Genomic DNA, 23,859 nt, shown 5'->3' on the forward strand with positions numbered 1-23,859 from the left:
GCTAGCCCTGGTGACTATCTAATGCTTATTGGATGGATTTTCCCCAAACTGATTTTTGAATTTTATTGTTATTCATGTTTTTATACTGTATTTTATGCTGCTCCTATGTTGTATTACGATTAAGTGTTTTAAATTTGTTAGCCGCCCTGAGCCCGGTTTCTGAACCGAGGAGGGCGGGGTAAAAATAATAAAAATTTATGATTATTTATTATAGGCAAACTCGGCAAGCCAGATGTTTTGGGACTACAACTCCCATCATCCCTAGCTAACAGGACCAGTGGTCAGGGATGATGGGAACTGTAGTCCCAAAACACCCGAAGGACCGAGTTTGCCTGTGCCCGAGCACCAAATGCACAGCTGCATGTTCCTGCTTCCTCACCACTTGTTTGCTGAATTTATTGGGGGGGGGAGGGGTCAGCTGCATAGAGCTTATATAAATTGGGCAGTCCAACCTAGATCAACAATGTCTTGTTCGCTGTGTGTGTGAGTGTGCAGGTCACTAAGCAGATGCTAACCTAGATTCATTTAAAAAAAACAAAAAGCAGCCCAGTGTAATCCACTTACTTCCCTGACACATCAGCCTCTTTAAGGCGTTCGGATTTGCTCTCCATCCAGAAAGGTTGGCTGCACCAGATCAAATATGATTGATAATGATTCAACACACTCCTCTCCATTAAGTTACTCCAAATCCACGACATCACAAATGCTGCAGAAATCAGGCACTTATTACATTTCAAGTCAAAACCATTCAGTTTTATTCACCTCACCTAAAATGAACTAGATCCACAATTTGCGGGCTTCTATGTCCATATGGGACGTGGGTGGTGCTGTGGGTTAAACCACATAGCCTAGGACTTGCTGATCAGAAGGTTGGTGGTTCGAATCCCCGCAACAGGGTGAGCTCCCGTTGCTCTGCCCCTGCTCCTGCCAACCTAGCAGTTCAAAAGCACGTCAAGTGCAAGTAGATAAATAGGTACCACTCTGGCGGGAAGGTAAATGGGGCTTCCGTGCGCTGCTCTGGTTTGCCAGAAGCGGCTTAGTCCTGCTGGCCACATGACCCAGAAGCTGTACGCCGGCTCCCTCAGCCAGTAAAGCGAGATGAGCACTGCACCCCCAGAGTCAGTCACGACTGGACCTAATGGTCAGGGGTCCCTTTACCTTTACCTATGCCCAAGGCAGAATCTATTTCTATTAATTCTCTCTCTCTCTCCCTCCCTCTCTCCCTCTCTCCCTCTCCCTATCTCTCCACTGGGATGAATAAATCTGTTGCTTTTGGTTTCTCTCCATTTTTCAATTTTCCATTCAGTTTGCCCCATTTCTGCCTCAGTTTGCTCCTTGTTGTCAGCCTGAAAAGTTAATCAGCATTTCAGTGCTTACACATCTCTGTATGCAATATTGTCCAATATTCACATTTTAACAAATAGGACGCCTTTTGTACATTATCTCATAGAACAGAATCATAGAGCTGTAGGGTTGGAAGGGACCCTGAGGGCCATCTAGTCCAACCTGCTGCAATGCAGGAATCTCAACTAAAGCATCCATGACAGATGGCCGTCCAACCTCTGCTTAAAAACCTCCAAGGAAGGAGAGACAACCACCTCTCATGGGAGACCATTCCACTATCCAACAGCTCTTACTGGCTGAAAGTTCTTCCTGACGTTTACATGAAATCTCCTTTCTTGTAACTTGAAACCGTTGGTTCAGGTCCTACCCTCCAGAGCAGGAGAAAACAAGCTTGCTCCATCTTCCATGTGACAGCCCTTAAGATATTTGTAGATGGCTATCAGATCTCCTCTCAGTCTCCTGTTTTCCAGGCTAAATATGCCCAAGTCCCTCAACTGTTCCTCATAAGGCTTGGTTTCCAGACCTTTGATCATCTTGGTCGCCCTCCTCTGAACATGTTCCAGCTTGTCAACATCCTTCTTAAATTGTGGCACACAGAACTGAACCAATGTTTCAGATATGGTCTGACCAAGTTCTATTCCTTACATTGGTTGGGCACTATACTTCTGTTGAGGCAGCCTAGGATAGTATTACCTTTTTTGCTGTTGAGTTTCTGGTTCACTAAGACCCAAACATCCCTTTCACGTGTACTGCTAGTAAGCCAGGTGTTCTCCATCTTATATTTGTGCATCTGGTTCTTCCTGCCTAAGTGCAGAAACTTGCATTTGTCCCTACTGAAATTCATTTTGTTAGTTTTGGCCCAGTTCTTCAATCCATTAAGGTCATCTTGAGTCCCGATACTGTCTGCTGCAACATTAGCTACAGCTCTCAGTTTGGCGTCATCTGCAAATTTGAGGAGTGTCTCCTCAATTCCTTCATCCAATTCCTTCATCCAACAACAGGCCCAGGACAGAACCCTGCAGCACCCTCCTTGTCACTTTTTCCAGAATGATGAGAAACCATTAATGAGCCCTCTTTGGGTTTGGTCAATCTTCCCTTCCTCCTTTGGGGGTTGCCCAGCTGGTGCCTTCCACCAGCCAGTCCATGACATCAGGCTCTTTGCATTTCAGATGCGTTCCTTGACCATATTCTAAAATGATCAGCAAATCATAAATAACTTCTACAGAGTTATCGAAACTACAGCTTTGAGAGGCTACTTCTTCCATCGCCGCCATCTGATCTGCTACCATGGACCATTGTCCTGCCCTGTCCTGCTTTTAAGTGTCTGAGCATAAATGCATGGCAGCTAGGAACTGGTGATAACTCATAGTAATAAAGGCAGCTTGGTGGACATAATGAAGCCCCAGAGGTCTCCAAGTGAGGAGTAAGGGATCTAGAGGAAATCTAGAACACAGATTTCAAATCTAGTATGCAGCGTAAGAGTCCAATGAAGAAAATGGGTCAAGTAGATGTTATTTGGGGTTGTAGAGAATGCCTCTAACCCCACACACTCCCATTTACTTCATATCTAGTGAATGCCCACCACTGTTTGGGATGTGTTGTTGTTGTTGTTGTTGTTGTTTATACCCTGCCCACTCTGGGCGGCTCCCAACAGAATATTAAAAGCTCAATGAAACATCAAACATTAAAAACCTCCCTAAAAAGGGCTGCCTTCAGATGTCTTCTAAAAGCCAGATAGTTGTTTATTTCCTTGACATCGGATGGGAGGGCGTTCCACAGGGCAGGTGCCACTACCGAGAAGGCCCTCTGCTTGGTTCCCTGTAACCTCACTTCTCACAATGAGGGAACTGCCAGAAGGCCCTCAGAGCTGGACCTCAGTGGGGTGGAGACACTCCTTCAGGTATACAGTGGTACCTTGAGTTAAGAACTTAATTTGTTCTGGAGGTCCGGTCTTAACCTGAAACTGTTCTTAACCTGAGATACCACTTTAGCTAATGGGGCCTCCTGCTGCCGCCATGCTGCCGCCGCATGAATTCTGTTATCATTCCGAAGGAAAGTTCTTAACCGTAGGTACTATTTCTGGGTTAGCGGAGTCTGTAACCTGAAGCGTCTGTAACCCGAGGTACCACTGGGCCGAGGCCATTGAGGGCTTTAAAGGTCAGCACCAACACTCTGACTTGTGCTCGGAAATGTACTGGGAACCAATGTAGGTATTTCAGGACCAGTGTTATATGGTTAGCCACAATCCACAGCTATCCTGTTTCTATCCTGTCATTTCTTACAAAATACAGGCAGCGACTGTATAAGGCACATCTGATATGTACAGAACCTCACACACAACCATCATATGGAACCCAGACGTGACCTGAAAATGTCACCAAAAAAATGTCACAAAGGGGGTGGAATCGGGCAAGAGTGGGAGCGGAAAGGGGCCTTACATGCACCCCGCCAATGTGTGCAGGGGGCCGGAAGGTAACCCCCATGCAATTCGCTTGCTGCCTGTACTGTATTCTGATACATTTCTCCCCAAAACAGCTTCCATCAGAACTGAGGAAAGGAATGACCTAGCTGCGTTTTAAGCCAATAATACAGTAGACGCGCTATATCAATCATTCCAAGTCCTAGGTATGTGGGCGGCGGGGTTGTGTTAAATAAATATATCCTGGAACCTACAGAAAAGAGCAGAGGTATTCTAGATGCCCATATGCTACAGGACCTGCTGTAGTAGTAAGCAGGGTGTGGCGTTTATTTGTGCTTCCGAGTTTGATTTCAAAGAAGCCTTCTGCCTTCTATTGAATGTGTTTAGGGCATGAGTGTTAAAGAGATACCTGCTCGAAACACATTAATGAAATTAGCACCAGAAACCCCAGGAGCTAATTCAATTACCAAGTGCTGCATGTTAAACCAAGGACATCCTGAGAGTACCTGTAAACGGAGGAGTCCGCTTCCCCCAGAGTCCCCATCTGCTGAAGCACATTATTTTCAGAAAATAATATCTGCTTGACTCCCCACCACCGTTCAGAGCAAAGTCCCTTCCTTTCTATAAGCACATCAACAAAGCAAGATTCCACGAAGATGTAGGGAAATTCTTACCTTGCAAAATGCACCCATTCCATCAAGGAAGACAGCCGGATAATTCAGAGCTTCTTTAAACCTTAGGGGACCTTTGGTTAGAATACTAACTCCCTAATGAATCCTCAGGGCGCTAATGAGTTGTGTCACTGAGTCGTCTTATACTTGCCTAAGAACCTCCAGCAGATTTGCCCCATTGTGTGTGTGCAGCTGCCTATTATTCCCAGCAAATTATCTCCATGATAAATGACACAGGTGGTGCTATAAGGCTATTTCGGACGCCGACTCAGAAGCCACAGCTGCAAGGTTTATCTGTGCTAGCCAACTTTTTACTTGAAGCTCCACATGTATTTGAAACAACTAGAAAAGATACCTTTTTCCTTCATAATTTTTTTTTTGAAAATTGTAGTCTACAGTCTCCCTGCTGTCCTTTTCTTACTATTACAGTGTATTTATTACAAAACCTAATAACACAGAATCCAGATAATACATACAGTGGAACTTCAGCTGTCAAATGTAATTATTATTATTGTTGTTATTATTATTATTATTATTATTATTATTATTATTATTATTATGTACCCAAGGGTCACCTAGTCCAACCCCCTGCAATGCAGGAATTTCAACGAAAGCAACCAAGACAGATGGCCACCCAACTTCTGCTTAAAAACCTCCAAGGGAGAAGAGTCCACCACCTCCAGAAGGAGCCTTTTCCCCTGTCGAACTGCTCTTTTGAGATTTCACAGGGCTCTCACAAGATTTTGCTGGAAGATGCTTCCGCTTCTTCTCAGTTCTCTGCTGCGATTGGGCAGGTGGGGAACACATGGGCAGCAGCATCCCTTTCGATTCTGCCGCCTGAGGCAGCTGCCTCCGTCCACCTCATAGGCGGCCCAGCCCTGGACAGCTCAAGCTAACCAGATCAGGAAATAAATCTCCTAAGTGTACTAAAATAATCAAACAAATGCAAGCGGTTAAAACAATGGGAGCAGACTGAACAATAATCCATTTACAAAACTGAAACTGCTCGGGATCAAAACACTCCTCCCCATTTTAACTGATTCATCCACAGGCAATGAAAACAGAAGTGTTTGGGTGATTTTTAAAGGAGGGAGGGGTCCAAATTGGGGCTCGGTGGTGGCAGCACCCACACATCTCTCAGTGGTCACCAGTTAGCAGTTGTCATTCCACACCCCAAAGCTCCTCCTCTATGGGATGTTTGTGTTGTGCATTTGGGCAAAAGAATGGCAGCTGTCTAGATCAGGGGTCAGCAACCTAAGGTCCGCGGGCCGGATCAGGCCCAATTGCCTTCAGGATCTGGCCCACGGACTGTCTGTGGATTGGTGTGGGGATTCTGTTCATTTGAGCTGCGCCATTTCCCCTCCTGCGCCATTCCATTTCCCCTCCTCTCCCTCAAACACACCATGGCGACGTCTCCTCCCTCCCTCCTCCTGGCTTCTCCCTGCCCTGCCTAGAGGAGGAAGGGGGTTGGGCTGAGCTGGCTGAGCGCCATTTTAAGCAGCCCCTCTCCGGAGCCAGCCCTTTTGCGCTGCTCAATTTCCCTCTGCTGCTGCCACTACCCTGCAGGCCAGATAGCAGAGCGGATGAGCTTGCTCTATCTACCCAAGAGAAGAAGCAGTTTTGGTGGTGGTGGTGGTGGCAGCCCCAGGGAAGGTAAGTGCAGCAGCTGGGGCTGGGTGTGGGGAGGAAGACTACTTCCCCCCCCTTGCCTCTTCTTCCAGCTCCCCCCCCCTGGTGCCCCTTCTCCAGCCCGCCACAAGGTCTGAGGGTCAGTAGACCAGCCCGTGGCTAAAAAAAATTGTCGACCCCTGGTCTAGAGGGACATTGTCACAAAATGCAGGTAGCAATGTGAAATGAAAGGATAGGTAGTCTGGGTCCCCCTTTTCACCATTTACCCCAAATTTATCTGAAATAATAATAATAATAATAATAATAATAATAATAATAATAATAATTGTACCATTTATACCCTGCCTATCCGGCCAGGTCTCCCCAGCCACCCTGCAGGGTCCACATTGCATCTAAAAACATTTTTAAAATTCAAGCAATAAAAAACTTCCCAATACAAGGCTGCCTTCAGATGTCTTCTAAAAGTTGTGCAATTCTTTATCTCCTTGACATCTGAAAGCTCTTTCTGGAGACTGGTGTGCCTCCCTTTCCATTCTTTTGGCTCATGCACTGAGGAAAGGCAGTGGCCATCTTGGTTTTCTCTGACTCATCAAACAGTCCTTCGTGCCAGGCTTGTCGTTCCCTTCACCCACTCACTGTTTTGCTCTCCAGCCCCGTGTGAGGGGCGCTTGTTCCGAAAATGATCCGAGCTATTCCAGAGACAGCCCTGCACATGGACATAGCCCTAGCCTGTGACAGAACAAGACATTTCCCATCCTCATAGATGGCCACTATAATGCTGAGATATACCCTCGGGCAGAAAACACATTCAGAGCCCAAGCAGGGAAAGTTGAGTCAATTAGATGTTTTCTGTGCCACAGGGCTGCCAACAATCCCATCTTTTGTGCTAGCAGAAGAATCGGAGCCTATGTGCTTCGCTAACTCATTCTTGTTGGAGCGGAAAGGTCATGAACAGGCATGTAATGGAAAAGCGTGTGGCAAACTTTCCCTGGGAAGGGGGGCGGGTGGAAGAAGAGGAGAAAATAGCCAACTGGGGGGGGGGGGAAGGCCTCCACTTCCTGGCTTTCGGAGGGGGTCATGGGTTGGGTGAACCTCTTCCAGGCATGGGCATGGGAAATATCACAACCCAGGCGTAAAAGGCAGGGTCCTTTGGCCAGATACGTATCAAGGCCAGAGCAAGGTTTTGGACAATGTTCAACCGTGGAGCTGCCATAAACTGTTCTAAACAGCAGTACAGAGAGACAGGGGAAATGTGTCCCTGTTCGTTCTCCTTGACCTCTCAGTGGCTTTTGATACCATCAACCATGGTACTGATGTAAAATTTGGGGTTTGGCTTTGGCTGCCCAACTCTCCATGGGGCTCTAAGTCCATGATGGGTCAGATCTTCCTTTTCCAGTTGCAAGAGAGTTCCCTCCCCTCCTTGCAAGGAGGGAGAGACCCTGAACAAAAGTGTGCAGGGACCTTTAAAGACTTTGACATTGCCCAACCCCCTTAGCCAAAGACCACCCCAAAATCATCATACATACAGCATAGGAAGTGGGTCTGCAATAGAAATCCTGTCTGCCAGGATACCTCATAATGGCTACTGATTGCAATACCTAGGCAGCCTGGCCATTCTTTTGTAATGGTTCATAACAGGCTCACTCTATTCATACACAAATGTGCCCTTAAGACAGGATTTGCAAGCAAAAAGACATTGGGAAGGCTTTCCCCATTTGCCTCCCTTATTTGAGGAATGTTTGAGGTCACTGGGAGAGTCAAAATGGTTTCAGGTTTGCTCTTCCGTACTATTTCAGACACAGAGATTATGTATTTAGATATGTGTGCATTTATGAATATTTATTCTATATCTGAGAACTTAAAATTCTCATAACAGTATTCTTCAGAAAATGCAGTCCATGCTGGGTGTGGGTGGCACCACTTTGCACTGGTTCCAGTCCTACTTGCAGGGAAGTGTCAAGAGAGTGAGGCTTGGGGAGAGCAGACAACCTCTCATCCATTCAACCACTAACAGCACCTCAGTTTTAACTGGATTGAGCTTCAGTTTGTTGGCTCTCATCCAGTCCATTACGCAAGCAAGACAACAGTGCAGCTCATCCATTGCCTCACCTGAAGGTGTAAAGGAGAAGTAGAGCTGCGTGTCATCAGCATATTGCTGACAAAGTACTCCAAGCCTCCAGAAAACCCCACTCAGTGGTTCCATGTAGATCTTAAACAGCCTAGCGCAGAGCTTTCTGAAACTGTGTGTTGCGACATGTTAGTGTGTTGGCTGCAGTGCGTAAGTGTGTTGTGCAAACGCTCCCTGCTCTTCCTGGAAAGCAATCAGTTTAACCTCGTTTGCTAGTAAAACTGAATTAATGCGTGGTGAAATGATGCATGTCTAAAAAAGTGTGTCGCCAATGTGGAAAGTTTGGAAAGCTCTGGCATAGGAGATAAAATTAGACAGTGAAGGCTCCATGGCTTTTGAGACCATTGACCATGGTATCCTTCTGGAGCAGCTGTCCAAGTTGGGTGTGGGTGGCACTGCTTTGCAGTGATTCTGGTCCTACCTGGATGGCTGTTCCCAGAGGGAGTGTTTTTCAGCCCTGTGGAGCTTTCAATGTGGGTTCAATTCTATCCCCTGTGCTGTTTAACAGGGACACGGGTGGTGCTGTGGGTTAAACCACAGAGCCTAGGATTTGCCAATCAGAAGGTCGCAGTTCAAATCCCCGCGACGGGGTGAACTCCCATTGCTCGGTCCCTGCTCCTGGCAACCTAGCAGTTCGAAAGCACGTCAAAGTGCAAGTAGATAAATAGGTACTGCTCTGGTGGGAAGGTAAACGGCATTTCCATGCGCTGCTCTGGTTCGCCAGAAGCGGCTTAGTCATGCTGTCCACATGACCCGGAAGCTGTACGCCAGCTCCCTTGGCCAATAAAGTGAGATGAGCGCCACAACCCCAGAGTTGGTCATGACTGGACCTAATGGTCAGGGGTCCCTTTACCTTTAAGTCTTAGAACCCCCATCTGGATTGACCACACATCACTTCCGGCGGGTGGGCCAGAAGTATTCCAATTGCCCCATGCCCAAGCCAAAGCTCTTTCGTCTGTATTCAATAAAGTTGTGGCCTGTTTTGACCCTAAAACCAGTCTCATTGGTCTCTTATTTGCATGGGTTGGCGTAGGGGAACCCGATGCCTGCAGCTCATTCACCTACCGGAGAACCATTGTTTGCTGTTATATCTGAACGGGGCCAGTGATTCCAGATGATTTTTATACTCTTCTCCTAATAGAAAATAATGGAGAGATATTTCTGTTGAGTGCCCATTCTTCCAGTTTCTGCAGGGAGCAATAAGTAAGGAAAGGTCAATTGCTGCAATCAATATGCAAGTGGCTGTGAGTTGGACCGTGACTGAATGGAGACACACAGGTAAGGAAGTGGCCAGCATTAGAGACGTCTGCGGAGATGGTTATTGGCAGAAATGACACTGCCATCATCTCACCCTCTGTTACGCAAAGAAAAGGAAGCTGGCCTCTCTTGCTGCAGATGCAGCACTCAGTCATCCTGCCTGGGCTCCAAGAACAACTCAGAATGTCACCGAGAAAGGTCACCAAAGAACGACAGCAAAACCTCATGTGAACTCTGGTGTCTCTTATGCAGGCTCCGGTTGGATTTGCTACAGGTGCTTTCAGCAAGGCACAAATCTAAGAGACTCCTGTTTTAGACAAACTCAGCCAACGTTCACAAAATGCTAGCTGAAGTATGATGACCTTCCACAGCAGGGAACAAGGCAGAGCAAAGACTTTGAACCAACTTGAAGTGCTCATCCACATTTGCCTTCCCTCTGCATTTCTAGGCAGGTTCATGTCCGAGCGAGCTTCTTTCTTTCTTTCTTTCTTTCTTTCTTTCTTTCTTTCTTTCTTTCTTTCTTTGTTTCTTTCTTTCTTTCGCCTTGGCACTTTTCTTGCAGAAACCCCCTCTATAGCACTGAATTGGACCAAAGAGCAATCCACAGGCTTGGGGAGGATAGCATAAACCTGCCTGACCAGATAGCATAAACCTGCCTGACTGGCAGAGATGACCGGCAGAATCCGTGACCAGGGGAAGGAGACAGTGGAAGAGGATTGGAAGAAATTTAAAATATATCTTAAAAATTGTTGTAAAGTCGAGGAGTGTTAAGAAGTCAAGGGGTAAGAATCAGACAATTACAGCTGTAACTAACAAATTAAAGAAAATTTAATGAAAGGGAACTAAATAGATAATTGACCAGAGGAGTTGCTAAAGAATTGTAAAATAAGGATGCAGCGAAAGGGAGGTATGGGGAAGTCAGGGGAAAGAAGGTGTACGAAAATAAGATTATGAAATTATACATGTTTAAATGTTTTGTATGTTTTTGTTTTGTGTTTTGTTTGTTTCTTATTATGTGTTTGGAAAATGAATAAAAATTATTTTCAAAAAAAATAAACCTGCCTGACCAGAGATGATAGTGGGACAACAACAACAACAGAGTTGTATCCACCGAAGCCACAATGGCTGTACTGTGCCGCACAGCTTCGAACACTACGGTCTGATTTCAGCCAGTGTGTCCACAGCTCACCAGCTTCTGTGCATGCGCCCTTCACTGTGGCCTCATGGATGGGTTTAACAATTTGCTGAACTACATTGCCCAGCTAAACTAACAAGAGCAACAAAAGGAGGAGGAACAAATGCAGCAGTATACTGTAATTAGAAGTAAAGGAAGAGATGAATGGATAATCGGGAAGAAGAGAAGTGGCAGAAGAGAGCTAAATCAGCCATGCAGCCGGTTCAGAAAGAAAGCTAAATGCCAAGCACAGCAGAGAACAAGTACTAAGAAAGAGCTGGATTTAAGAGCTATTTCAATCTGCATTTGGACCTTTGCACACCCCATAGTTGCTTCCTAAGCAAAGATTTATTAACTACTGTTTCTTTTGTGGACAGTTTTCCTGGATGATAAAATCATGGATAGTGGTAGGAGAGTTAATCTAGATTCAGAAATAGCTTCATTAATTTAACAGTTTGTTACTGGAAGGAATTTACACAATTGTCTCTGTGTTAATTAATTTTTGCATGACAGTCGTATTGATTTATCTGGCCATTTGAATCTGGATTTAACTCTTTTGCTGCTGCTGGAGATGCACCGTTTACAGAGAGAACATCAAGCTGCAGGCAAAATAGCCATCTTGAAATTTTTTGATTAAAATATAGTTGTATAATTAGGGAGATAATAATATTTTCTTTTTATCATTTACCCTTTCACAATCCCTGTGTGGCTGCTATTAGAGTCATAGTAATTGGGGGATACATGAAATCATTAATAATTATCTCCGGAAGGGTTTGAAGCCAACATTTCCGGGGATTGATGGATTGAAATGTCTGCCATCTTAACCCCTTCCTTCCTTCCTTCCTTCCTTCCTTCCTTCCTTCCTTCCTTCCAAGTTGAACTTGCCAGCATCTTTCCCCATGGTGTCAGTTGGGTCTTTCATAGGAGAACATTCAACAATGGAGGGGCCACTACTGAAAAGACCCTTTCTCTCATGATTTGTACCCCACTTGGCAGGGGCACTTAGAGAAGATTGTCAGATGACAGTCTCAAGGGTCAGGGAGGTACAGGAGAGAAAATGTGTTCGATCAGATACATCAGAGGGCCCAAGTTGTAAAGGGCATTAAAGGTCAGAACCAGCACTTTGAACTGGGCACAGAAATGGACTGGGAGCCAGCTAAGATAACAAACAGCTGAAAAGCTGATAGAAGATGTTCCACGCCACAGAGGTTGTATGAGTCTTGAGCGAAAAAGATCAATGAGCAAATCCAGACTACGAACCTGGTCCTCTTTGACAAACTCCTCCAGAACATGCCTTGCCTGAGCAGATGGATCCCCTCTGTTCTGTGTCCCTCATACACAGCCTGCTTCCAGTGATCCAGTTACAAAGACTTCATTCAGCATCTCTGCAGTCTCCTTTCCTCCTTTAGCACACCTGTAAAGAACCTCAAATACTCCATTTCCTCAGGAGCGCATCTGATCTATGTTCCTTCTCATCTCTTGGTTAAGCCACTTAGTTTGGTTTTGTCCTTGCAGTGTTTTTAAATATGACTGGACTCTCGGACAATAAACAAGGCATATCTGTCAGTCTCAACAGGGTACAGTGGTACCTCAGGTTACATACGCTTCAGGTTACACACTGCGCTAACCCAGAAGTAGTACCTCGGGTTAAGAACTTTGCTTCAGGATGAGAACAGAAATCGTGCTCCGGCGACATGGCAGCAGCGGGAGGCCCCATTAGCTAAAGTGGTGCTTCAGGTTAAGAACAGTTTCAGGTTAAGTATGGACCTCCGGAACAAATTAAGTACTTAACCCGAGGTACCACTGTATATCCAATTCCACTCCATCTTCAGCAGTAAAAAAACCCCAAAAAACACCCTCACAGAAACAAAAATAAATATATACCAGTTAAATCAGGGGTCAGCAAACTTTTTCAGCAGGGGGCCGGTCCACTGTCCCTCAGACTTTATGGGGGCCAGACTATATTTTGAAAATTTAAAAAAATGAACGAATTCCTATACCCCACAAATAACCCAAAGATGCATTTTAAATAAAAGCACACAGTCTACTCATGTAAAAACACCAGGCAGGCCCCACAAATAACCCAGAGATGCATTTTGAATAAAAGGACACATTCTACTCATGTAAAAACACGCTGATTCCTGGACCGTCCACGGGCCGGATTTAGAAGGCAATTGGGCTGGATCCGGCCCCCGGGCCTTAGTTTGCCTACCCATGAGTTAAACCAATCTTTAGACCTGCAGATGGCGAAGTGAGCACAACTTAAAATTATGGAGAAAGGTTATCTGATAAAAGTCAGTCTTGAAAAGACACGGTTTTATTGACAAAGGGGGATTTGTGCTGCAGATCTAAATGTCAGGTTAACTCTCTGTTGTTCGTTTGGGCTATGTAGTGTTTTTTAGGCTTTGCCCTAACAGCAGCTTAAAGAACAACAATGTGGTCCGTAAACGCAGGGTGAGAATCTGGTCGTGGCAGGACAACATTACGTGCTGGGATGGTCTCACACTTAGCAACTGTGTTAAGTTGTGGGTGAACATATCAGACGACACAGCGATTCTTCAAACGGCTCTTGTTTATTCACAGACCAGAACAGAACTGGACTGAAGGGTTCAGCCAGCCTGCTTATATAGAGCTCCACTAGAACGCAACAGTAACCATTTTCTGTAACTATCCAATCACTGAACGTCACTTTCAATCCCTTATTTGCATATGTGGACCTAAACTATCTACAGTATCCCCCTGCTGGCCCAGGGTGAGAACTTCAGTACATAACAAACTGTGTGGACCCACATATAAAAATGTTCAAGCTTAGCACTCTATGACTGCTTTTTCATCCACACAGATCCCCAGTGCTATGGAGCTTAGCCACACTGGAGCATACTGTGTTTCTGCAGCTGTTGGTGTTCCCATTTAAATTGCATTTGTCTACATGCCATTACCCTCAAACAGCACCAGTCTTCATGCTTTCCCCCTGTAAATTTGGGTTGAAGCTCACTTTGCCACCTTGGGCCCATCAGTATGGGTCTTAGACTACTGCAATGCGCTCTACGTGGGGCTACCTTTGAAGGTGACCTGGAAACTACAACTAATCCAGAATGCGGCAGCTGGACTGGTGACTGAGAGCGGCTGCCAAGACCACATAACATAATTCTTGAAAGACCTACATTGGCTCCCAGTACATTTCTGAGCACAATTCAAAGTGTTGGTGCTGACCTTTAAAGCCCTAAACAGCCTTGGCCCAGTATACCTGAAGGAACATCTCCACCCCCATTATTCTGCCCGGACACTGAGGTCCAGCTCCAAGGGCCTTCTGGCAGTTCCCTCACTGCAAGAAGCAAAGTTACAGGGAACCAGGCAGAGGGCCTTCTCGGTAGTGGCGCCCGCACTGTGGAACGCCCTCCCATCAGGTGTCAAAGAAATAAACAACTATCTGACTTTTAGAAGACATCTGAAGGCAGACCTGTTTAGGGAAGCTTTTAATATTTGATGAATTACTGTATTTTAATCTTTTGCTGGAAACCGTCCAGTGTGGCTGGGGAAACCCAGCCAGATGGGCAGGGTATAGATAAATAAATTATTATTATACATCTCCCTAACCTACCTCATCCAGGTGGTTAGGAGGATAACATGGGGGAAAGGAGACTCATGGGTGCGGTGCTGCCTTGGGCTCCTTCGGAAAAGGTGGACTGGATACTAACATAATACTGATAATAAGGAATAAAAACAGAAGTCTCGCTCCAGCCTTCCTGTCCCTGCTTTTGAATGGGGGGTGGGCAGGCTTGGAATCTTGAATTTCCCTGGTTAAATGAGCAGAGAGCTGCCGGTCCATATAACCTACCGTATTTTTCTAGATGTTTCCCTGATGACGATCCCACAATAATGTAGCAATTCACCTTAAATCTGCAAAGGGTTTGATTTTGAGATCCAGCAAAATTAAAGTACTGTATTTTTCCATGTATAAGACTAGGTCCCCCCCCCTAAAAATAATGTCAAAAATGAGGGTGTGTCTTATACACGGATAGTGTCTTTTCCCCATTTTCTTAAATCTGAGTCCCCCAAAATATGGGGGCGTCTTATAGATGGAAAAATACGGTATTTCAGTTTTGGAAAAAGTTGACACTTTTCCGTTTACGTTTTGAGAGGTACTTTTTTGAAAGCCTAATTTTCCATTCTCGTTGACGACTTACCCTAATGAAAAATTTGTACACATCAGATGGCCAAACTTGCAAGTTTCATATTCTATTTCCTACCTGCTATTACTAAATCCAACAAACAGCTGGTACAAAATCAAATGAGGAGGATTAGAATTTTTTGCAAACAAATTCAAACTGGGAAGATTTGGTGGGAATGTAAGAAAATCAGAAACTTTTGGGATAGTATCTATGAAGAATTTTTTTTAAAAAAGTTTAAACAAACATTTGTTTAAAAGCCAGAAGCATTTCTCTAGCACCAGATATCCCAAGCGATAAAAGAAGGATATTTTTATATGCCACAACAGTGGCAAGAATACTTATAGGAATGTATTAGACAAAATGTAAAGAAATATACAAGAATAATAGTACATTCAATTGTAAACAAGGAATATACAACGGGATAGACAGGAAGTCCGAAGTGTTGGTACAGATATGACTTTGGAATAGATTTTTTTTGTCCTTGTTTTTTTTCTTTTCTTGATATCTTTAGGTGTATACACTTTATATATAAATTTTGTATACATGTTGAAAATTATATGATATTAAGCATTGCAATGCAATATGATAATCTTTACTGGTGTAACATAAGAACGTAAATAAATAATAAAATAAAATAAAATAAAAAGGAATACTTAATGCCAGAAAATGGAAGGGAAGGGAGATTCCGACAAAGGAAGAGTGGCAGATAAAATTATTTGAATACATTGAGCTTGCTAAAATGACAGAATTAATTAGGAATCGAACAAACCAAAAGTTCCGTAAGGAATGGGAGTGTTATAAAATCTACTTAAAAAAACATTGTTCGCAAGTAAAACCTGTATTATGCTTTGACTGATTTTTGAAAAATACAAAACAGTTACTATAATTGAATCATATAGTACCAAGAAATAAGAAACATATAAGAAGTCAGTTAATTGCGGGAAAGTATGACTCACATTGAGGTGGACGGAAGTCATCTCAAAAGAATAGAATGTTCATGATTGATAAGTTAGAAGATCAATTATTGGTAATTGGTGGAGGAAAAAATATTTAGTTAATATATGTTTTATTTGTGGTTCGAATATTGGGCTGTTTTTTCTCTCGTGGATGTATGTAAGAAGCAAAATTCAATAAAAAGAAAGAGAAAGAAATTCCCCCATGAATTAATTCTGACTGCTTTCATAAGCTGCTACCTTTTCCCTGAGTCACCTTGCAAATACATCTCTCTCTGCCAAAAACTTCAGCACAAAGGGGAAGTAATCATAACCTTTCATAAACTCAAAGACTGCGAGAAGAACTTACAGAAACAAGGAAACCGATCAGCCCTCGTGGAGAGGTTCATCCAGGTGTATTGCTGCTGTGTCTCCATCTTCAATCTACTACTTCTTTAGAGTTGTGTTGGACCAGAACAACTCTGACAGACAACGCTGACGGAAGGGCAAAGAGTATGATGGCATGTTTACACATCCCAGCAGTCTCATCCAAGTTACAAATTTATCTTTCAGACCTTGACCTGCCTGGAATAGTTTGTGGATATACCTGCGTTGGGGTCTTTCTTTCTCTCTCCCTCTCTCGACTCTAACACAAGAGAGACATTGTCTGACCAACGCAGTGTCTCCTATGTAAAGTATATTATTATTTTGGCAAAGAGTTAATTAGAATCTCTGGACTCACCTAGGTAAAGGTAAAGGGACCCCTGACCATAAGGTCCAGTTGCAGACGACTCTGGGGTTGCGGCTCTCATCTTGCTTTACTGGCCAAGGGAGCTGGCGTACAGCTTCCGGGTCATGTGGCCAGCATGACTAAGCCGCTTCTGGCGAACCAGAGCAGCACAAGGAAATGCCATTAACCTTCCCGCCAGAGCGGTATCTATTTATCTTCTTGCACTGGTGTGCTTTCGAACTGCTAGGTTGGCAGGAGTAGGGACTGAGCAACGGGAGCTCACCCTGTCGTGGGGATTTGAACCGCCGACCTTCTGATCTGCAAGCACTAGGCTCTGTGGTTTAACCCACAGCGCCACCCACATCCCATGACTCACCTATACAGCTGCAAATGTAACTTTTTAAGTGCATCATACAAATGTGACACTAGATGGCGATGGTAAGCTACTGGTAAATTCCATATATATTTTTAAACAGTTTTAAAAACAAAACCACAAATATTTTTATAACTTTTTTAAAAATACATGTGGAGATTCAGGCTGTATGATATCCCCTAAAATTGTGTTTCATTTCCTGGGTTGGGTTTAAATAAATAAATAAAATTATTGTTATGGTGACTTTTTATTTATTTATTTTTACTATTTTAAGTTAAAATACTAAAAGAGATTAAAATTACTTCTAGTTTCCAAGCACCCAAGTAGGCTTGTCTAAATAATAATGTTTTTAGCAGGCACCGAAAGAGTACAGTGCTTGATCTCTATCAGCTGTGAGTTCCACACTAAACAAGAGGAGACTGAGAGGAGTGGAGACTGTGATCAGTAGTATAGGTGGGGGGGATGGAGCAGGAGACGGCAATTCCCTTTCACCTCAAGTGGTAAGACGGGGCAGACCACCTCTGTTTCTACCTCTGAAATAAATAGGCACTGGATTTTTCAGACAGCCACTAGATTCTTCAGAGAGCCAATAAAATGATTTCTGGAAAAACCAAGTCTAATATAATATCAACAACCTCAGATATGCAGACGACACAACATTGATGGCAGAAAGTGAGGAGGAATTAAAGAACCTTTTAATGAGGGTGAAAGAGGAGAGCGCAAAATATGGTCTGAAGCTCAACATCAAAAAAACGAAGATCATGGCCACTGGTCCCATCACCTCATGGCAAATAGAAAGGGAAGAAATGGAGGCAGTGAGAGATTTTACTTTCTTGGGCTCCATGATCACTGCAGATGGTGACAGCAGCCACGAAATTAAAAGACGCCTGCTTCTTGGGAGAAAAGCAATGACAAACCTAGACAGCATCTTAAAAAGTAGAGACATCACCTTGCCAACAAAGGTCCGTATAGTAAAAGCTATGGTTTTCCCAGTAGTGATGTATGGAAGTGAGAGCTGGACCATAAAGAAGGCTGATCGCCAAAGAATTGATGCTTTTGAATTATGGTGCTGGAGGAGACTCTTGAAAGTCCCATGGACTGCAAGAAGATCAAACCTATCCATTCTGAAGGAAATCAGCCCTGAGTGCTCACTGGAAGGACAGATCCTGAAGCTGAGGCTCTAATACTTTGGCCACCTCATGAGAAGAGAAGACTCCCTGGAAAAGACCCTGATGTTGGGAAAGATGGAGGGCACAAGGAGAAGGGGACGACAGAGGACGAGATGGTTGGACAGTGTTCTCGAAGCTACCAGCATGAGTTTGACCAAACTGCAGGAGGCAGTAGAAGACAGAAGTGCCTGGCGTGCTCTGGTCCAGGGGGTCACAAAGGGTTGGACACAGCTAAACAACAAGAGCAAAATATCTTGTGCAAATGCCGTTGGAGAAGCTTTGGCTGCTGATGTCCAAACTCCACTGTTCGTTTCATTTCCTTATGTAACAAAACAAAAACAAACCTGACACAACCTTGTTCTGGAGGAGACGGGAATGCTGGTTGGAGCTTATATATTAGTCTGTGAATGAATGAGCTATATACATGGAGTATCCTTTGGAGAGCAGAAACCTGCCTGGTTCAGAACTTTATTATGAAACCAGAGAGACCCCCAGCAATAATAACAAGCTCCCTCCGTTCTCAATAATCATCATTTTCTAGCCAAGCCTGCGGTGCTTTTCCTTTGTCCTTGCAGTCTCTCTCTAATAGTTTCTCTTCTACGGAGCGGCAATTGGAGCTGCACTGTTAAAAGCATTCATATGTCAAGTAGCTCTGGTTTCAGAGGGAAAAAACCCCCGATGTTTTCATCTGAGATGGGAGAGTTTGAAAGCAGCACATTCCAAAAGGTCAATTCGGCAGGACGGAGGGTGGAGGAGCAGGGAGGAAATGGGTTGCTATGGGAACCAAGGGACTTGAACATCCAGTAACTTCTCACCAAAACGCGAATCCCGCTCTGGGAAAACGCAGCAAAGAGCTGGTGGAAATGGGGGCAGTGGTTTTGTTTCTCAGAAGAGACCACTGCTATTCCACCCATTGTTTGGAAATACTATAGGATGACTAGGCCCCTCTGGAGATGGTGGCTGTGCATTTAAATGCTCCAAGTGGAAACCAACCAAGGCTGCAGGAACAAGACGCTCTTCCCACAGGTAATGTGGCCAGCAAGATGCATGAATCTTTTAACAAGTGGAATCTGTAGCACGGCTACTGTGGGGCAATTTGTTTTCTATATATATCTCCAGCTGACCCTTTCTTCAGGCTTCTCTGTTTCCTTGTTGTAAGAACAGAAGAAGGATCTTGCTGGAAAAGGCTAAAGATCCGTCTGGCCCAGGAACCTATTCCCTGCGACTGTGGCAAACCAGTTTTCTTTTTTATTCCTCTTCCTTTTTCATTCCCTGGCAATGGGTTTGCTGTTTCACCGCTGTGGCACGCAGGGTTAACGTTTCCCTGAAGCTACAGTACTGTTATAGGAATTCTAAGGTCTCAAATGTAGAATCAATCTTGATAATTGCACAAGGTAAGATAACTGCACACAAGATAATTGCACACATACGTAAGTATATAAACCACATGTCTGAAATACCTTCATACCTCGGGTTAAAGACGCTTCAGGTTGCATTTTTTTGGGTTACGGACACGCCGAAACCCAGAAGTACCAGAACAGGTTACTTCCGGGTTTCAGCGGTCGCACATGCGCAGAAGCGCCAAATCGCAAACCGCGCGTGCGCAGACACAGCGCTGCGGAGTGTGAATGCTGCGGGTTGCGAATGTGCCTGCCACACAGATCACGTTTGGAACCCAAGCATCCACTGTAGTACAGGAGAGCAACCCAAAAGCCATCTTGGCTCTCCTAAAGACTCAATATTTCCTCTGCCTCCTTAATCTCCCTTGCCTGACAACACGTAGTCAGGGGAAGTTCCTGAAGGGATTCCTCTCCTATATCTTTGAAGTTCCTTGGTATTGTCATTGTTTGCTCAGATACTCTGCACTGAGGGATGTCTGACAGGCATCCCCAGCGGCGTAGCGTGGGTTGTCAGCACCCGGGGCAAGGCAAGTAATTTGCGCCCCCTAACCTGCAGCCGCTGCCAGCTTCTTCTTGCTGCTGCCTGGGCTGGGGTATTTACGGTAAGGTAGCCATGGCGGCGGGTCCGTGTCAGGTGATTTGAGGCGAGTTGCCGCTGGCGCTGCCGCCCAAACGACGCCGCTTGCCCGGAGGAGGAGGAGGGCAGAGAGGCGAGGAAAATGCAACATGGTCCAGCAGCTGCAGCGGCGGCGGCGGGGCTGTGAGGAGGGGCTGCCTGGCGCGCCTTCCGCAGCCCTGATGCGCGGGGACTGCGGCGAGCGCTGAGAGCCGCTGCCTGCCGGACGCCTTCAGCCCGGACGCGCGCACAGCTCGTCGGTTCCGCGAGACATGGGGCTCTCCTACAGCCTGCGTCCGAGGCTCTTCGGCGACTCCGGAGGCGGCGAGCGCGCCCCCCCAGATGTTGCGCCCGGTGTGGCCGGCCCCCCCTGTACCCCCCACGCTACGCCACTGGGCATCCCAATTGTCTTATCAAAAGCTAGTGTTCTGTGTAAACTGTGTCTGGATCTTTGTGAAACTTGCTAAATCCTCAGGAATATCACACCTCGGCCTGCCTGAGCCACAGCAACCCCACCTTATATGTGATGTAATTTATGGCTGTTTGTAGAAGGGATGTCCTCCTCCACGCCAAGATGCAAACCCTTAAAAGTGATGTTTCTTCTTGGTTCTGGGTCTCTCTTGCCTCCTTGCTAGGAGGGGAGGGAACTCTGTTGCAACAGAAAAATAAAGATCTACCTTGCTTTCACTGCATCCTGCCTCCATCCATTCATCTCTGACCAGTCATGGACTCAGTCCCTTGGGGAGTTGGGCAGCAAAAGACAACCACCCCTATTTTTCTAGATCAATATCCACAATGATCTCAAGATCCTTCCCATTGCATTACCACCAGTTCAGACTCTTGTGTGTGTACACTTATTTATCCAGTTTGGAAAGGCACCCCAGCTTTCTTTTTCACCTTCCTGATGAATTTTGCATAATTTACGAACTCGGCCATCTCAGGCAATGTGTATTGAAGGCACATTGTAAAGGGGCACTGTTAAGTTGGGGGTGAACATATCAGACGACACAGCGATTCTTCAAACAGCTCTTGTTTATTCTGAGGCCAGAACAGAACTGAGCTGAAGGGCTCAGTCAGCCTGCTTATATAGAGCTCCAGTACAACGTTACTGTAGCAACTTTCTAAAACTATCCAATCACTGAACGTCACTTTCGATCCTTCATTTGCATAACTCTCTACAGTATCCCCCTGCTGGCTCAGGGTGAGAACTTCAGTACATAACAGGCACACTAGGAAAAAGCAAGAATTGGTAGCCAAAGTTCTGGGATTCCCTTTTAATATACTGTTAACTCCCAGTGCAGGGGCCATCAGAGGGAGGCAGTGCACCAGTTTCTAGTACCCAGACTTCCTAATCCCAGCTCGTGTCCCACGAGGGAAAAGAACAGGCAACTCCCCATTTGCGTGTTCAGACCCAGAGACCTCCCCCCTAAATAAATTCACACTTGACTCAAATTTTGGTTTTGATTTTTGGCAGAATTTAGGCTACAACTTTATTGATTACAGAAGGTGAGTGGTTGCATAGGCTCTGGTTCGACTAGCTCCCTGCACCCTTGCAGGTGGCGCTGACCCAGGGCACCAGCACAGGTCAGCCAAGGGTGAACACCTGGTTAGGCAAAAAGCCAGGAACAGGCTATCTCTGCCACCCAAATGTCCCCCTGGACTCAGGCACGGGCACAACCCCCTCTCAGGGGTTGACCAAACCATCGAGTCCCTGGATTCCTTTAACGAAATACCCTTCACATAGGGATGGCGAGAGCGTTCTCCCATCCCTATCACCTGAACCAGAGCCTATCCGCAACCTTACAAGTTGTGATGATTTGCTACGTGGCAGGCGAAACCCAGATGGCAACAGCCAATCAGCCAAGTGGGGAAAATTCCTTCTGTGCCCCTGTCCCAATGACAGATGACACATGATGGCATAGCAAGGTCAAGCGCAAAGCCCTAAAAGTAGGGAGAGGTGGGCAGGTGTTCCGAAGAGGAAGCTCTGGGTCACGTGCATGGGCATAAATAGGTCCCTCGAACCGTTTGGACTGCGTCCCATTGGCGCAGCTACGAAGGAGCTACCAATCAAGTGTTGTAGCTGACTAATCGTACCCACCCACAACACAGGGTGTCGGTTTTCCAGGTCTCACCGCAATACTTTAATGGTCTTTAATGGAGGACCCGATTTACCAGGCAAGAAAGGTAAAGGTAAAGGGACCCCTGACCATTAGGTCCAGTCGTGGCTGACTCTGGGGTTGTGGCGCTCATCTCGCTTTATTGGCTGAGGGAGCCGGCGTACAGCTTCTGGGTCATGTGGCCAGCATGACTAAGCCGCTTCCGGCGAACCAGAGCAGTGCACGGAAATGCCGTTTACCTTCCCGCTGGAGCGGTACCTATTTATCTACTTGCACTTTTTGGCGTGCTTTCGAACTGCTTGGTTGGCAGGACTAGGGACCGAGCAACGGGAGCTCACCCCGTCGCAGGGATTCGAACCGCCAACCTTCTGATTGGCAAGTCCTAGGCTCTGTGGCAAGAAAGGCACTGACAATTAGTAGCGTATATAGATGCAATGGGAATTCCCACTGTAGGGACATCAAGAAGCAGAAAGGCAAATTGCTTACTAGGTCATGATAACCAAAATACATTCTGGGCTATGTGAGAAAGCATTGCGGAAATCTCATCTTCTGCTTGCAGGTGACTGGCTGTGTGAAAGGGCAAACATGCCTCCCAGTTAATGTCACTCACGGCTTGCAGAGGTCAGAGCATCAAGCAGTCATGCTCACCTCTCAAGCACGCCGTGTGACACCTGTCAAAGAGCACTGGCTCTTCTCTACACCATGCCAAAAGAATATGGGGAGGGTGGGAAATTGGGCCTGGCTCACCCCACAAGTTTTCCTGGCGCACCATTCCAAGCAACACAAGGCAACTGGATATGGACACCCTTTAAATTTCCCACAATGCCCTCAACTAGCATCACTCTGGGATATTGTGGACTATCCAAAAGAAGGCTACACCCAGCTCCCACTTAGAACACAAAAAAGGGTCAAGGTAAAGGACCCCTGGACGATTAAGTCCAGTCAAAGACAACTATGGGGTTGCGGCACTCTTCTCACTTTCAGGTCGAGGGAGCCAGCGTTTGTCTACAGACAGCTTTCTCGCTCATGTGGCCAGCATGACTAAATCACTTCTGGCACAATGGGACACCATGACGGAAACCAGAGTGCACAGAAACGCCATTTACCTTCCCGCTGCAGCGGTAGCTATTTATCTACTTGCACTGGTGTGCTTTCGAACTGCCAGGTTGGCAGGAGCTGGGACAGAGCAACGGGAGCTCACTCCATTGCTGGGATTCGAACTGCCAACCTTCCGATCAGCAAGCCCAAGGGGCTCAGCAGTTTCAACCACAGCGCCACCCGCATCTCCACTTACAGCACTACCACTGCAACCAAGTAAGCCCACTAGTAGAGGAAGGGTCTCACCAGAGGGAACGTTGGTCGTTAAACCTGGAATGAGTCTGGAAGCTGATCACATCAAGCAGTGGCGTAGCGTGGGGGGTGCAGGTGGGGCTGGCCGCACCGGGCGCAACATCTGGGGGTTAGGGTTAGGGGCGCAAATCCACGGGTTAGGGGGCGCAAATTACTTGCCTTGCCCCGGGTGCTGACAACCCACGCTACGCCACTGACATCAAGGCCTGGTTGGAATGATCTCTCTCCCTCCAAATAAGGGATGAGGAAATCACATAAGCCGGGCCTCCATGTGATGATAGTGTCGGGAAATTCAAGCCCTTCTCAGGAGAAGCTGGCAGCAGTCCCAGGCACCCGGCTTGATTCCCTGTTGACCTCCCTGGCTGCATTCCCCAGCAA

The 23,859-nt window shown here is 45.9% G+C and overlaps 1 protein-coding gene across 1 annotated transcript in view; it reads right to left on the bottom strand.

Annotated features, from left to right (window-relative positions):
- The window catches only part of RXRG (retinoid X receptor gamma), a 76,936-nt gene extending 60,714 nt beyond the window's left edge, over positions 1-16,222 (bottom strand). Inside the window, exon 1 of the mRNA XM_081914912.1 lies at positions 16,097-16,222. Within this exon, the coding sequence (XP_081771038.1) occupies positions 16,097-16,163 (67 nt within the window). The 5' untranslated portion in view covers positions 16,164-16,222. The remainder of the gene's footprint in view (positions 1-16,096) is intronic.
- Positions 16,223-23,859: the final 7,637 nt, after the last annotated feature.

This window comes from Podarcis melisellensis, assembly GCF_964234715.1.
Source record: "Podarcis melisellensis genome assembly, chromosome: 6".
NCBI lineage: Eukaryota > Metazoa > Chordata > Lepidosauria > Squamata > Lacertidae > Podarcis > Podarcis melisellensis.